We start from the raw sequence: 14,057 nt of genomic DNA, 5'->3' as shown, positions 1-14,057 counted from the left end.
CGACCCTAAACGCAGGATAAGCGGGACGGATGGATGGTGAAAGTGTTTAGACCACTCACCCCTGGATACCCCCATGTTGGGGCCCATCTTAAGGCGTGGGTGAATGTGGATGATTGTGCTCCACACCACATCACAGGCAAAATGTCCAGGGATGAACTGCATGGTGGCCGCCAGGTAGTTAATGGCCTGGTAGCTATCCTCTGTGTTGTAATCTGTGTGGTCAGGTAAAAATATATTATTTTATTTAAGTGTGACATCAGAGAAGAAATCAAAGGGTCTGTTCACCCTAATTACTAAAATAAATCCTTTCACCCCCACTACCCTGTACAGTGATCTCAGAAACAGAAATCACAAAACGTGAACAAATCAAAACAAACCGTCTGACGTACCATCGGAGGTGTTGAGCCTCTGCCTGTAGAGAGACTCGTTCTTCCAGATGTCTTCTTCACTCTCGGCCACCAGCAGAGAGTTACACACATGGCTGTCGTGAAGGTCTTGCAGCAGCATACGCTACAAATGCACACACATACAGTCGACACTGGGCAGCAGGCAAAGGACGCATTTCACACATGCTATAAACAGGACTGTGTGGATCTATGTGTCTTAATTGCTATATAGATGCATTTACATCTAATCATGTTTGGAACAATGCGTTTGCACTCTCTGTGAAGACACTCAGATATTTATATTTTCTGTCCTTATGCTCCTTTAGTATTGTTTTACCAAAAAGATGTGATGTTGTCAGAGTACTGCAGTAGCTACCTGATTGACTATTCTGCAGATTTCACCTATCTTCCTGACCACCATTTGATGCAGATGTAAATATTCAGGCAGCTCCTGATCTTCCTTCTTCTCCAGCTCCTCAGCACTGGCCTCTTTTTCTTCTGTGAAGCACCTGTAATAATATGACAAATGGATGGAGAATCTGAGAATCCATCCTAGCAATGCTGCTGAAAGTGTGACTGGGACTTTTTACTTTTTACTCTCACTAGTTTTAATGACGCTTCATATATACACTCTCAGCAAGGACAAGACATCTTCCTTTAAAAGTGACATCCCCATTTTGCAAAACAGAAATTAATTATGAGGTCTCATATTTTATCATAGTTGCTGAATACAGGGTCTCCTTCCAGGAGACCTGTACAATTATTTTACTTCTAAGCCTAAAAGAACAAGCAAACATGTGTATTCTAGATGTCCTGCTCCGCAATACTTGATAAATATGGGCCACAGACAGCTGATTATTAAATGTTTAATAAACTGAGCAGTATTTCTGAGTCTGACCTGGAGTGGGAGTAGACCTTTACTCTGTCCTGGTGGATCTTAACAATTAGCCAGAAGTCAGGCATCAGAGGTGACTGACACTCCTGTTCATCCAGGGTGGGGCTCTCGCACTCAGAGTCACTGCTGCCACCATCATAACCTGCAAACACACAGAGGCAAATAAACATTATGATCATTAACATTTCCTTCATTATTTAGGTCATATATAGAGCAATTATCTACTTGCCTGACTTTAACAGTGTGTATGTTAATTAATGTTAGCTAAATTCATTTGTGTTGTAATATTTGAACCTTCAGTTTAGGACATCAGGAGGAGGATTACATATATACTGTATTTGATCATTTTTCTTACACAATCCTCTCCTGAGTGTTTTGATTTCTATACTATCAAACAATATTTCCAGTTATTTCACTTCACATACTTCACAAAGTTTTATTTTTTAAAACATTACAGGCAATTCAACACGAGGATCACAAATGTAGAAGCACTGTGTGACTGCAGCGATCAGAGGACAGAAGGTGTTTTAAAAGATCAGGCAGAGTGACTAGAAAAAAAACATGTCAACAAATCACAATACTATTATGTTTTGGGAGATTTCATATGGGGCCTTTATCGTAGCAGAACTATTTACAAATGTGAGAGTTGTGTCACTGTTTCTCAATCTGATTCTCCCATCAGTAGATACAGTTACACAAATCTCCATTCACATTTGTAAATAGTACTGTTACAGTAACTTTCACTTACAAAGATCATGACCATGATGGATAATTGCACACATTGTAGTAATACACATATGGTGGTGTTGTGAACAAACAGTTTGGATTTGTGCATTTTATATCAAATAAATTCGGACTACTCCAAATTCTTTCTCTCTCCCTGGGAGAAAGAAAAGGAGGGGGTTTGAGATATCAACCCTCAACAGACAGCTGAAGTGACTCCAAGGAGGAGGTGAAAGATTTGCTTTCCCTAAGTGCTGTTTCTTGGCAGTTCGATCATAAAACTTGCCACCCCTGGTGCCGCAGACAGATAACACTCGGTGCCTGACTGTTAAAATGACAAAGAAACACTAACCAGAGATTACAAACAGCCTATCAAAACTCTTTTTAAGAGAGGGCAGGAAACCCTAAACTGCCCTCCACACACGTAACCATGGCAACTGACCTCCCTCTTTGTTTAATTACTTCACATCAAAGGATATTCTCCTCTTCACACCCAGATGTGAATTGGTGAGACACTCCAGGACACCAGAGGACAGCCCTGAACTCTTTGTGTAAACAAAGAGTACTGTATTCTCAAAACTCAAAGCCTTACCTTATTTAATTTAATAATCTTTAAGTTACTTAACTAGTTCTCTCCACTCCATTTGAGTAGTTATGTTACCATGTTGTTGTTGATAAGAATCTAAATAAGTTAATTTGGCAGTGTTTTAATTTTCAGCAAGGTCACCTGACATTGCCTCATTTTAGGTTGTAACCAATGCTTTGTTCCCAACACTTTATTACACCTCCTTTAGAAAGGATATGATAAAGAAATGTCATCCTATACTACTCGAGTAATTTTCTAGCTCGAAGTTAATGTTAAATAACTAAATTCCCCAGATCCTGAGCAAAGGGTTGTTTTAGGATTAATCAAAGCTATCCTCATGTAACCCGAGCTCCCCCGAGTAGACAAAATAAGTATTGCATGCAATCATTCTGAAATGCTGTTTTAATGTATAAATGTCACTCTGTATTTACCTGTTCATAATCTGATGCCATTCGTGTATCTTGCTTATATTCCCCAAGTAAGAACGTGTAACAGCCAATATTATCCAGAAAGCTAGTTAAGTTCCTCTCATCTGATGTGATTCCTATGAAATGCTAACCTTAAGACTGAACTACTGACAGTTGTTTTCCTTTTTATCAAATGCTTAAAACTAAGAAAGGTATACCCGTTTGACAATTAAGGTTTGATTGTGGAAAAATATTTGATTTCAATACACGCAAATAGATTTTGGATAGACATATTAAAAGTTTGAAGAAAAGACAATTTCTCAGGAAACCGGAAACAAGCCCTCAGGAGAACAAAGGACTGCCCTCTGGGAACCACGCCCCAACAAGCAAAAGCAGCGACACATGCTGTCTTGCGCTCTCTCTTCTCTTGGCATCTTCAACTGTGCTTCGGCACGCGCCCAGCGTGGTCCCTCTCCTGGCAACGCCCTAAGAAGTTTGACCACTTCAATAAGCAGACAAAAGACGGACCTCCGGAGCAATTCCCTGGCAGAGAAAGCGACTGGCCGATGGCTTTAAGCTGTCCTAACCAAGAACGCACAGAACTCCGCCTGCGTGAGGCCACCAACCAGCAACTCGGCTCGGAGAAACGACAAGCAGTAAGACCAAACCAAGGCATCAGTGATGTCCAATAGTTTGTTAATAGATTATCTTTAACTCATAGCTTGCGTTCATTAGCTGCACGTTTGAATCAAATTCTCCCCACAAGAGAACCCTGTTTAAATAAAACTCCACATTCTTGTTTGCCTCATGTTTGTTAGCCATTGTTTATTTCTTTGATGTGTATTTAACCACATTTATTTCACCCTTAGTTAGTTAATAAATTTCACCGTAATCAAAGGAATTGTGTGTATGTATTGCCTACCTCCAAGTCCCTGCCACGAGAATTTACCCCTTCGACATGAGACTGACTGATTAATTTAAGATAATGGTGCAATTATTAACAAACTGATCACTAGTGAATAATTGTATAATTATTAAAACGCTGCGCAGAGACACGGAGACTCTGGGTGAATTAAATCTCCGGTGGTGACCCGCAAAACGAGAGCTTTATGAATGAATATTCTCTGAATATTAAAATTCATAATTTTGTATTAATTCTCATAAATTTATTAAAAACATAAGTAGACATGCTACAGTGTGTAGCGTTAGACTAGAACAATATAAAAATATTGCCTTGTTAACTGGATAATTGCAGAGATTGAATTGCAAAGAATACAAGCAGGAATACAGTGGGATATACAGTATATGCTGAATATATACATACTGTAGGTCTGTATTTTGGTGTAAAACTAAGAAGCAGTGAGCTATGACCTGAAGGACTGCAAACTTGTCACAACCACCTCTTTCTTCACTTCTTCAAACCTCTCATACGCAGACCATGCTGGTCAGCCAACCACTTACCCTGCATGTCTGAGTCCAGACTGCCCTGGCTGGAGACGACACTCTGGACTCGACTCGGCCTGAGTTTGCCACAGCCTGAGGAGAGACAATCCAATGTCAGCAGAGTCACAAATCAGAGCCTATATCAGTGAAAGCCGACTGTCACATCATCCAGATTTTAATAGTTTTTTCAGTGAAAATTAAAATTGTGATGCCAAAATGATCATTCCCACTAATCGTGAATCATATTAATTGTAGTCAAAATAATTGCAAAATTATTTTTCCTTCCATATCGTGCAGCTCTACCTACAATGCGGTACTAGCAGTGGGTAGATTTACTGTTGCACTTTCATCAGTAGGCTACATGAAGGAATGAATTTCTGAATTCCTGATAGAATCAAGAACGTGAATGTCTGACAGGAAGCTGCCCGCTGGCTGCCAGGAACCTGGTACCGAGAGATTGTAGTAACTAGTAAATGTAAACGTAAATGCTCCGCATTTGTATAGCGCGTCTTTTCGACCACTCAAAGCGCTTTTACACTACATCACATTCACCAAACAGAAACTAACATTCACACTCAAAAACTTAAAATAAGAATAAAACTAAAAAGAGAGAAGAAGGTACCAGCATGGTTTATACATTTAAGTGATGTTGCCCGGTCAGCTCGCTCTTATTGTCTGTTATGGGTTTCATCAGAGGCACTCCGATTTCATTGCAAATGACTTCCTGTTATTTCACACAATAAAAAAGCCGTTTGTGCTTCAAGTGTGTCGGTATTCACCAGTACTGTCACTTTAACATTTTACTCTTTGGCGTACTGGCACCGGTCCTCTCCTCTGCCCTCTCCACATCAGGTTTTCTAGGCACTACATGACGCTCACCTGTTCCCGTTCTCTCCTGCCTGCTAATCTCCGCAGGGAGATCAGGAGCCTTTCATGCACCCGTGTGTATAGTGGCGCGTCAAAGTCACTTTTCGTTAACCAACCAATCACAGCCTGGAGGAGGCGGGACATTAAAAAAAGGTTGAGGCACTACAGCAAACTTTAGAAATGTGTAACTCGTCGTTCTGTATTCACATTTTTTTCACAGTTAATTTGCATAAACAAATGAGAGACTGAGCACCATGTGAGTTTTGCATGAGTTTTTTCACTTAAATGAGCTCTGTCCTGTCGGCTGCTCTGTTACTGGGCATGGCACGCCGCGGAGGTGGGCTTGCTGTTGTGCATCGTGACAGATTCTTATGTAGAGCTAAAAACTTTCTCCTCTTTTGAATCACAGATGCTCAAAGTAGGTGTTTTTAACACATTTTACTGCTCAGAGGCGGATTATTAATCACGATGCTGCGAAGAGGTTCTCTGCCTTGTTTGACCCATGTTCACTGATGGGATGCAGTGATGCAGATGTTTTTATCCAGTCTTTTAATAATCAGTGTTCAGCAATTTTAGATAATACCAGTGAAAACAAACATTGTCTCCCATAAAAAACCTTGTCCTTGGGTTGATGAAACTATCCAGAGTTTTAGGAGAAATTGTAGAAAAGGTGAACGTCTATGGAAATCTTCTAAACTTGAGGTTCATAGGCTTCATCTGAGAGAACTAAGGGTTACGTTAAACAAGATGCTGAGAAATGCGAGAACTCACTTCTTTTCTCAGCTTATATCCTCGAATAAGCAAAATCCTAAAATCTTGTTTGACACTATAAATGCAATTGTTTCTCCTTCTGCCCCTCAAGCAACTGTGTCCTCTAAATCAGACTGTAATGAATTCCTTCACTTCTTTGTAAGTAAGATCAGAGATGTTAGGGCAAACATCTCACCATCACTTACTCATGTGACCTGTCTTCTGCTCATTCTTGGTCGTATTTTAAACCTGTGACATTACAGGACATCACCTCTCTGCTACATCCATTGAAACCCTCATCATGTTAGGACATGATGAGGGTTTCAATGGATGTTCTCCCTACTGTGCAATTTGTCCAAGCGTTTGATTCTATTGGCCCCTGTATTGTGGAGATGATTAATACTTCACTTTTAACTGGTGTCGTTCCTTGTTTTTTTAAACATGCTGTTGTTAAGCCTGTACTTAAAAAGCCCAGCTTGGATCCATTACAACCTAAGAGCTACAGGCCAATATCCAAACTTCCATTCATGTCAAAAATTCTAGAAAAAGTTGTAGCAGAGCAACTCACCCTTTTCCTAGAGAACCACGAGCTGTTTGACAAATTCCAGTCTGGTTTCGGTAAAAAGCATTCCACAGAAACTGCATTACTGAAAGTTTCTAGTTTGCCTACCTTTCTACGCTGTGTGAAATCTGTTGATTCTTTTAAAAAAACAACTGAAGACACTGCTATTCATGCAGACCTTTAGTTAGACGCGGAGTTTTTATGGTTTTTGTTCTATGTTTTCCATTTGTATTTAAATTTTCTTATGCTCTATATTTCACTTTGTTGTATTACATTTTATTGTGAAGCACTTTGTGATTTTTATCTGTGAAATGTGCTATACAAATAAACTTTACTTACTTAATTACTTACTAGAGCATTTTTCCATGCACAATAATTTAGTGACTGAAAACAACCCACAGAAACTGCTGTTTTGTCCAATTGGAATTAATATTAGGCTACTAATGGTAAGCTGTACTATTATCTGAAATTATAATGAATACACAAACATTAGCACTAATCAAACCTTAACCAGAGTGGTGTAGGCTAATATCAGAAAATGGTTTTATTTGTGAAACAGCTAAATCTCTACTAATAAACTATCTGTAGGCAGATTATCCAAATAAAGTGTAACCTATAAATATATTATTATACTAACATTATACTTTCTATTTAATGTTATATAATATATATTTTGTTTATCACATGGTCAGAAATAACAAGAAAATGCATAGATTTAGGTCATTAGGTAAGTCATTGCCTTTACTGAACGCATACTCATCATTCTTACAAAGTCGCACAAAGTCACCCCCCAAAGGCCCATTCTGAGCCAGGAAAAACCCTGTAAACCCCTCACACTACAGGTTCATTTGGGCAGATAATCTGTTCTGACCAACCCCAGATCAGGAACACACCTGCGATTGTCCAGAGCGGCAAAACGACCCAATAATCCTTTGTAATAATCAGTCCAACGACTAATAAACATGGGGCTGTGAAACATGTTACACAGCTGCCACGCTGATAATAAAACACTTACTTTACACTGAGGCAGGATGACCAGGACCACTGTGATGCATGCTAAAGTGCACAGTGTGCAGTGTTAGTTGGACTCACTGTGAGACGCTGACTGCATGGACTCAGCCAGGCTGACACTGGATGGTGTCTTGGGGGGTGAGGTGGGCTCTGGGCAGCGTTCAGTCTGTAGCTGGGAGGTGCTGGGATGACCTCTGTCCCCCACCATGCTAATTGAGGACTGAGAGACAGCGTCATGTGCCTCAGGCTTCAAGGCTCCGATTGGCTCGCTGGCTTCTGCAGTTGTGTCACAGGAAGCGTCAGCAGAAACACTGATGGACGTCTTGTCTTCACTCTGCAGGAGGACAGAGTTCCAGGAACAATGAGTGTCATTGCTTTATTTAAGGTCACTAAATAAATGTGTAGACGTTTTTAATAAGAATCTGTGCTGAATCAAATCAGTGTGAAATGACAGGTCTGACCTCGCTGTCTGCCTCTGCTGCCTGAGTCCCTGCTTCCCTCTCTAGCATCGCCTTCACCTGTGCTCCAGCACTGAAGGGGTTGCTGTGTTGTGGGGGGTCAGCAGTGCTCTCAGACAGCCTCTTGGCAGCATGTATCCTCTGAGGGTGCAGTCTGCTGAGGGACAAGTAGTAGAAGCTGTCCTGTTCTCCGTTCAACACGTAGCCAGAGAACGACATTCTGCGGAACTCCTGCAGGACCAGACGTCATCCGATCAGAGATCACTATGCACTACGCCCTCAAACCAAGCTCGCCTTTGTTTGGGTTTCCATTGTAGAAATGTTGCAAGTGTACCCGCTTCCAGGTACAGGTGCAACTATACTAAAATGTAACGTGAAAACGCGACAGACTGCTGATTGGTCAGAGAGAATATTCACTATTCACTGCATCATCATTGCTGCACCAGACAATCCAGCAACAATGACAAAAATTGTATTTCCTGCTGTATGGAACATACCAAACCATGAGCCCAAAACCCCAGCACTGGAAGGCATTATGTATATTCTGGCAAGATTCAGTACAGACAGATCTGGATACAGCAAGTTGTGTGCAATGTCGATGCTGAAACAATATATCACGCAGCCCTGCTGTGTATGTGCTGTATATGTGTGTGAGAGCGTCCTTGCCTCTTTGAATTTTTCCAGAGACTGCTCAGGCCCAAAGACAAACTGCAGTGGCACATCTTTACAGTGACAGTGTGGTCTCCCGCTCGATCGCACCACATGCTCTGCTACTTTGTGCAGCATTGCTGAGCTGATGCGCCGGGAGTGACGCAGAGCAGAAACAATCTCATCCTCCAGCAGCCAGCGGATCTGAAACACACACACGCACCAAAACCAAGAAAAGTTCATCACTGTTGTGTGTGTCCTGTAAATCTGGACGTCACAGTTTTCAGTGCAGAATAAATATACCCCTTCTAATATCAATAAGACCCCCTTTACACCTGCCGTTAAAATGCAGGTCCCATATCTAGATTCTATCTTTGAGTTCAACTTGATTACATTTTCGCCTCAATATGTTTCCAGTGTGTCCACATTAAGATAAGACATTAAGATAAGAACGCTCTGTCCATCCAGCTCAAACAACTAAACACCAATCCACGTCTTGTTCGCATGGGTCCAAAAATGCTCTAATTATAGACTAGAATCGGACCAATAAATCTGCGTGCTGATGTTATTGGCTGATATGAGTATATACTACACATAATAAATGTTAGGGATAAAAAGAAAAAACGGCCGACCTATCGGAATATCGGATTTTAAAAATCCTCAAATATCTAAATCGGTATTGGTCTTAAAAATCCCATATCTTTCAGGCTCCACTACAGACTGTATAATAACTTTCTGAACAGCCTCTAAGCCGGCTGTGATTAGTTTTCCTCTCTCCTCAGTGAAGTGCTGATGTAACAGCTCAGCTGGAACGTGAAAGTTCAGCCTCACATAATTTCCTTTCGCTACCTTTCCTCATGATGTGTACTTCTCTGTTATTTTAGTAGGTGTTGGGGGTTCCCTTATTTTCAAATCCCAATGTTGACAGGTATGCCTGTGTCATATCTGACTTGGTTCAATCCAGTTTCTTTCAACGCAGAAACGTATCAGCCCATTACGGCTTTATTGTTATTTATTAGTACCACAAAAGACAGATAAAGTTATAAAAAAGTTACTTCATTTTCTAAACTTTTTATCCTGTTCCAAAAGCAACATACATCGATGATTTCAACAAATTTACCTGGGGAAAACTTCAACATGATGTATTTTTTATCTGAAGGTGTACTGTGAGAATACCCAGACTGGCTTGGGATGTACTGCATTTTTGGGTAATAAGTGAAGATACTCTCTTCCAGAGGTTGTGTTTATTATTTGTTTGTGTTCATTTTGTTGTGTTGCTGCTTGATAGCTCACATTTCGAAGAATAAAACTCACCTCGTCCATTGTGGCCAGAATTGCTAACTTGTGAGGAACTGGAAGTTTGGAAAAGGGATCACCAGAGACCCTAATGGAAGACAAGATAGATATCAGAAAAACAGAAACCCCTGTTGATTGAGAGAATCTGTTAATCAGAGAAAGTCCAGCTCAGTATTGTCCTGTTGAGCAAACACACCCATCAGCACCGGCTCCCCTCAGGCTGTCCAACACTGCCATCAGCTCCTCATCAGAGCGATAGGAGGAGGGCTGTCCTGGTGAACGATTCAGAGACACGCTGCTTTCTGAGGTGTACCTGCACACAAAGAGGAGATCAGACTGAAGGTCTTCAAAGGTCCATCTGAACCCTAAGACCAGAAACCCAACACAGGACCCGTACGTGTTCAGGTACATATTTTCACAGTCAGTTGGATCAAGTCGGGTTCCATTTTAATACCGCGGGTCCGAAATAAGGAGAGGATTAGCCAGGCTGTTTCAGTCAGCAAGAGAGGAATAACACCTGAATGTATTTAACCAAGTTTCTTGGCATGAGGATGGATTATATGCGTCACGGCCAAGTACAGAGGGGAGGGCCACTCACGTAACACTTTGTAAGTTGTTTTGACAACATGTAAATTAACACAAACTACTTCATTGCAATCAGCAGTGAAATCTGTGCCGATCGGGTCTGCGTCCACAGGCCGGGTTGGGGTTGGTCATTTCATGGTTCTGCATGGGCCTGTGTCCCAGCTTTCAAATACTAGGTTCGGGTCCAGGTGGTACATTTCTGGGTCTTTTCGGGTTTGGGCATATTTTTGGGCCTGTAAAGACCTTTAAATCAGACGTGCCACACCATGGTTTCATCATTCACATTTACAATGTTCCTGGTGACACGTTGTGCATGGCTTAACTTCTTTTCCTATTTTACGTCTTATAGCTTTTCAAAAGTTAATACAGTTGCTACATGCCAGTCATTCTGATAATGTGCATTTTTTGTTGATCCTACCACTAGATGGTGCCCAAGTAAAAGAATATTGATTTCAAAATGAGTTCAACTTAATGGTAACCTGTTGAGTTTTTGTATCTCATGCACAACACACAATTAATCAGACTGTCTAAAACTCCCTGCTGGAGGATGATCAACGTCACAGTACGTCACTCTTGTTCTGCCTCTTAGAATATGTGCAAATACACACAACTCTTTCAGTTACAGACTTTACCATATGAATAGTTGGTTCTCTCACTCGGCTGGTCCGTTCTGTAATCTTTATTATCAGTAATCTTTGTTACAACAGTGTGTGTCGGTGACATAAATCATACCTGGCATCATGCTATAATATTAATTGTCAATAGCGCAGTGTTTAGAAGCTCATGTGGTAATCAGCAGGCTATTAGCTTAACCTACAAGTCAATGAGCAGCAGTGTTGTTGAATTTATACGCCACAAATTGTTTTTTATTTTACAGGCTTTTTATTTGATTAACTGTGTTTCCCAGACAGCCTGTATCTGTCACATTGCTAAGAATAGTGCAAGCCATTATTGTTATTAACAATATTATTATTAACAGTCCAGCCTGGTGAAGTGAGAGCGGGACGTAAGTGTGAAGAAAAGGACACTGGTTCTGACTATCAGGGGCCTTTTAGAACAGCCTGACTGCCTGACGGCGTATATACAGGCCATATAGTAAAATGCTTTGCCTTAAGAATGAAAATCATTGAACGTTTAGCTCATACTACGAAAGTACAACTTTAAGTAGGAAAGATGTTTTATTTTTAATATTGTTTTTCTTTTTCTTTAATAAGCCCCATATCTTTGTATTTCTTGTAAATGACCTTTCTCCGCCTTTGAAGAGCTCTGTCTGGGCATGTCCCTGAAACACAGATATATTTTCAGACCTTCAGACATGTTCAGAGTTAGCAGATGTCTCAAAATAGGACACCTGTTTCAGTAAAAGGAAGCTGAGGTCCACACTCTGAGACTAAAGATCACAAGGTAAACAGAAAAGGCGCCTCTGAAGTCACATGTATATATGACATTTACATGAAGGCGAGCGAGGAAGAGGTGTGATAGAGAAAAGAGGTTTTGAGAATATTAAAGATTCTCAATTGTCTTGCCTTAACTTATAGCCTATGTGGTGAGAAAATAAGGGCCAATCAAGCTTATGGTCAAACCCTACAAGCCAATAGACGTTTGAGGAGGGATGAAGACTCCTTCTTGCCTATTCTTTATAAAAGATGTGGGCCCGAGAGTTCAAGGTCTCTTCTTACTGAAAAACCTTAGCTTACAGCTCTCTGTGTAGGGCAGATTGGTATACCCTGATTTAAAGGGGAATTTTCCTATTGCCTTAAAGAACAGCAAGAGCTCAGTTTAGCATTATGATAGGGTCTTGTGAGACTTTTTAACACTTTTTGTGTTTTCTCTTTGGGTGGACACCTTAACAAAACTTTTGTCTTCATTTTCTTCCCGCCTCCCAGACTGGTAAGTTTTTTTACATCCTCACTGCCTACACACCTCAGATAACCAGAAATTTGGCGTTAAGGAACTCATTCCAGATTACTACTTCCTGAAAGGGAGATTAGGTGTGAGTGTGAGCTTGAGTGGTTGTTCGACTATGTGTGGCCCTGCGATGGACTGGCGACCTGTCCAGGGTGTACCCCGCCTTGCGCCCAATGTCTGCTGGGATTGGCTCCAGCCCCCCCCGCGACCCTGTACACAGGATGACGATGAATGGATGGATGGATGGATGGATGGATTCACTAATGTAGAATGACGTTTCATTCTTGTAACTGATTTCCCACTTTAAATTCCTATTTCAATGCCACTGTGAAATACTAATTCTTTTGTGTTGCAAATGTCACAAACCACACATCCAATTTAGCTTCCATAACACTGTATCAGGTAGGAAATACTTGCTTCATCTGAACGAGAGCAGCTGTTGCGCTTTCTCTACCCACTAAAATAGGCCAGCTTTAAAAAGCCAGACTACAGTCACACTGTTGTTTACACAGAATTATTTTCTCCATCAATCGATTCATCATTTCATAAATAAAATGGAAAGATCCCAAAGACACTGCGATGGACTGGCGACTTGTCCAGGGTGTACCCCGCCTTTCGCCCGATGTCAGCTGGGATTGGCTCCAGTCCCCCGCGACCCTGTACGCAGGATAAGTGGTTGACGATGGATGGATGGATGGAGCGAGATCTAAGAGCTCAAGATGACATCTTCAGACTGCTTGTTTTGTCCAACCAATAAAACCCCAAAAATATTCAGTTTAGAGGAAAGCAACAAATCGTCACACTGGAGAAGCTGGTAGCAGAGCAAGACTATAAATTATAAATTTATATAATAAATTTTCGGTCAACAATCAATTAATAATTTTAGCTCTATTACACACTTTTCCACTGACAGACAGCTAGCTGCTTTAATACACCAAGAAAAGCTGCAATGTCCTAACAACTGCAAGACAGAATATCCTGCTAACAAAACTAAACCTGGCAGCAAACCAATATTTAAAACAAAAATCCTCTTTTGCCAATGTTTCATCAGAAAGGAAATGCATTCAATTTGGCTGTCAGGGCTCAGTGAACTCCACAGAGTACCTTTAATACTGCAGTGTGATCAGGGCATTTAGAATAAAGATTTTAAAAAATGGAATCACAAATATCACATAAAAAAAAAAAAAAAAAAAGATAATTCTCTTTTCTTGCCAACCCGCCGAATTGTGGCTTTTTGTTCACACTTCTACTCACCTGTCGTGATGGAAATCCGCCATGACTTCAATCTCCACAGGTAGCGTCAGGACAAAGATATCTAATGTGACTGAGAGCTCATCCAAATCCACAGACTGTAAGGCCTCAGCGTTCTCCAGGCAGGAAATAATCTCACCTGCAATCACAAAACTGAAATAAGCACCACAACAAAAGAGTCTCAGTGGTCAAAGTTAAACTTTTTAAACCAGTTGTTTTGACAAAAGAAAGACGGCTGTCAAAATGTGAACTACCTTGTGAATATTGGACAAAAATGAAGG

General features: G+C 40.8%; 1 protein-coding gene across 1 annotated transcript in view; it reads right to left on the bottom strand.

Annotated features, from left to right (window-relative positions):
* The window catches only part of LOC119901260 (KICSTOR complex protein SZT2-like), a 63,773-nt gene that overhangs the window by 45,951 nt on the left and 3,765 nt on the right, over window positions 1–14,057 (bottom strand). The window contains exons 5-15 of the mRNA XM_038716854.1: window positions 13,780–13,915; window positions 10,229–10,345; window positions 10,051–10,120; window positions 8,755–8,940; window positions 8,092–8,319; window positions 7,712–7,964; window positions 4,459–4,533; window positions 1,285–1,423; window positions 763–895; window positions 390–510; window positions 60–212 (exon numbers count right to left, since the gene is read on the bottom strand). Coding sequence (XP_038572782.1) covers window positions 60–212; window positions 390–510; window positions 763–895; window positions 1,285–1,423; window positions 4,459–4,533; window positions 7,712–7,964; window positions 8,092–8,319; window positions 8,755–8,940; window positions 10,051–10,120; window positions 10,229–10,345; window positions 13,780–13,915 — 1,611 coding nt within the window. The remainder of the gene's footprint in view (window positions 1–59; window positions 213–389; window positions 511–762; window positions 896–1,284; window positions 1,424–4,458; window positions 4,534–7,711; window positions 7,965–8,091; window positions 8,320–8,754; window positions 8,941–10,050; window positions 10,121–10,228; window positions 10,346–13,779; window positions 13,916–14,057) is intronic.

This window comes from Micropterus salmoides, unplaced genomic scaffold, assembly GCF_014851395.1.
Source record: "Micropterus salmoides isolate LMB-PRFRI ecotype aquatic unplaced genomic scaffold, ASM1485139v1 Ms_hic_scaffold_13, whole genome shotgun sequence".
NCBI lineage: Eukaryota > Metazoa > Chordata > Actinopteri > Centrarchiformes > Centrarchidae > Micropterus > Micropterus salmoides.
This window is presented reverse-complemented; position numbering and strand designations above follow the sequence as displayed.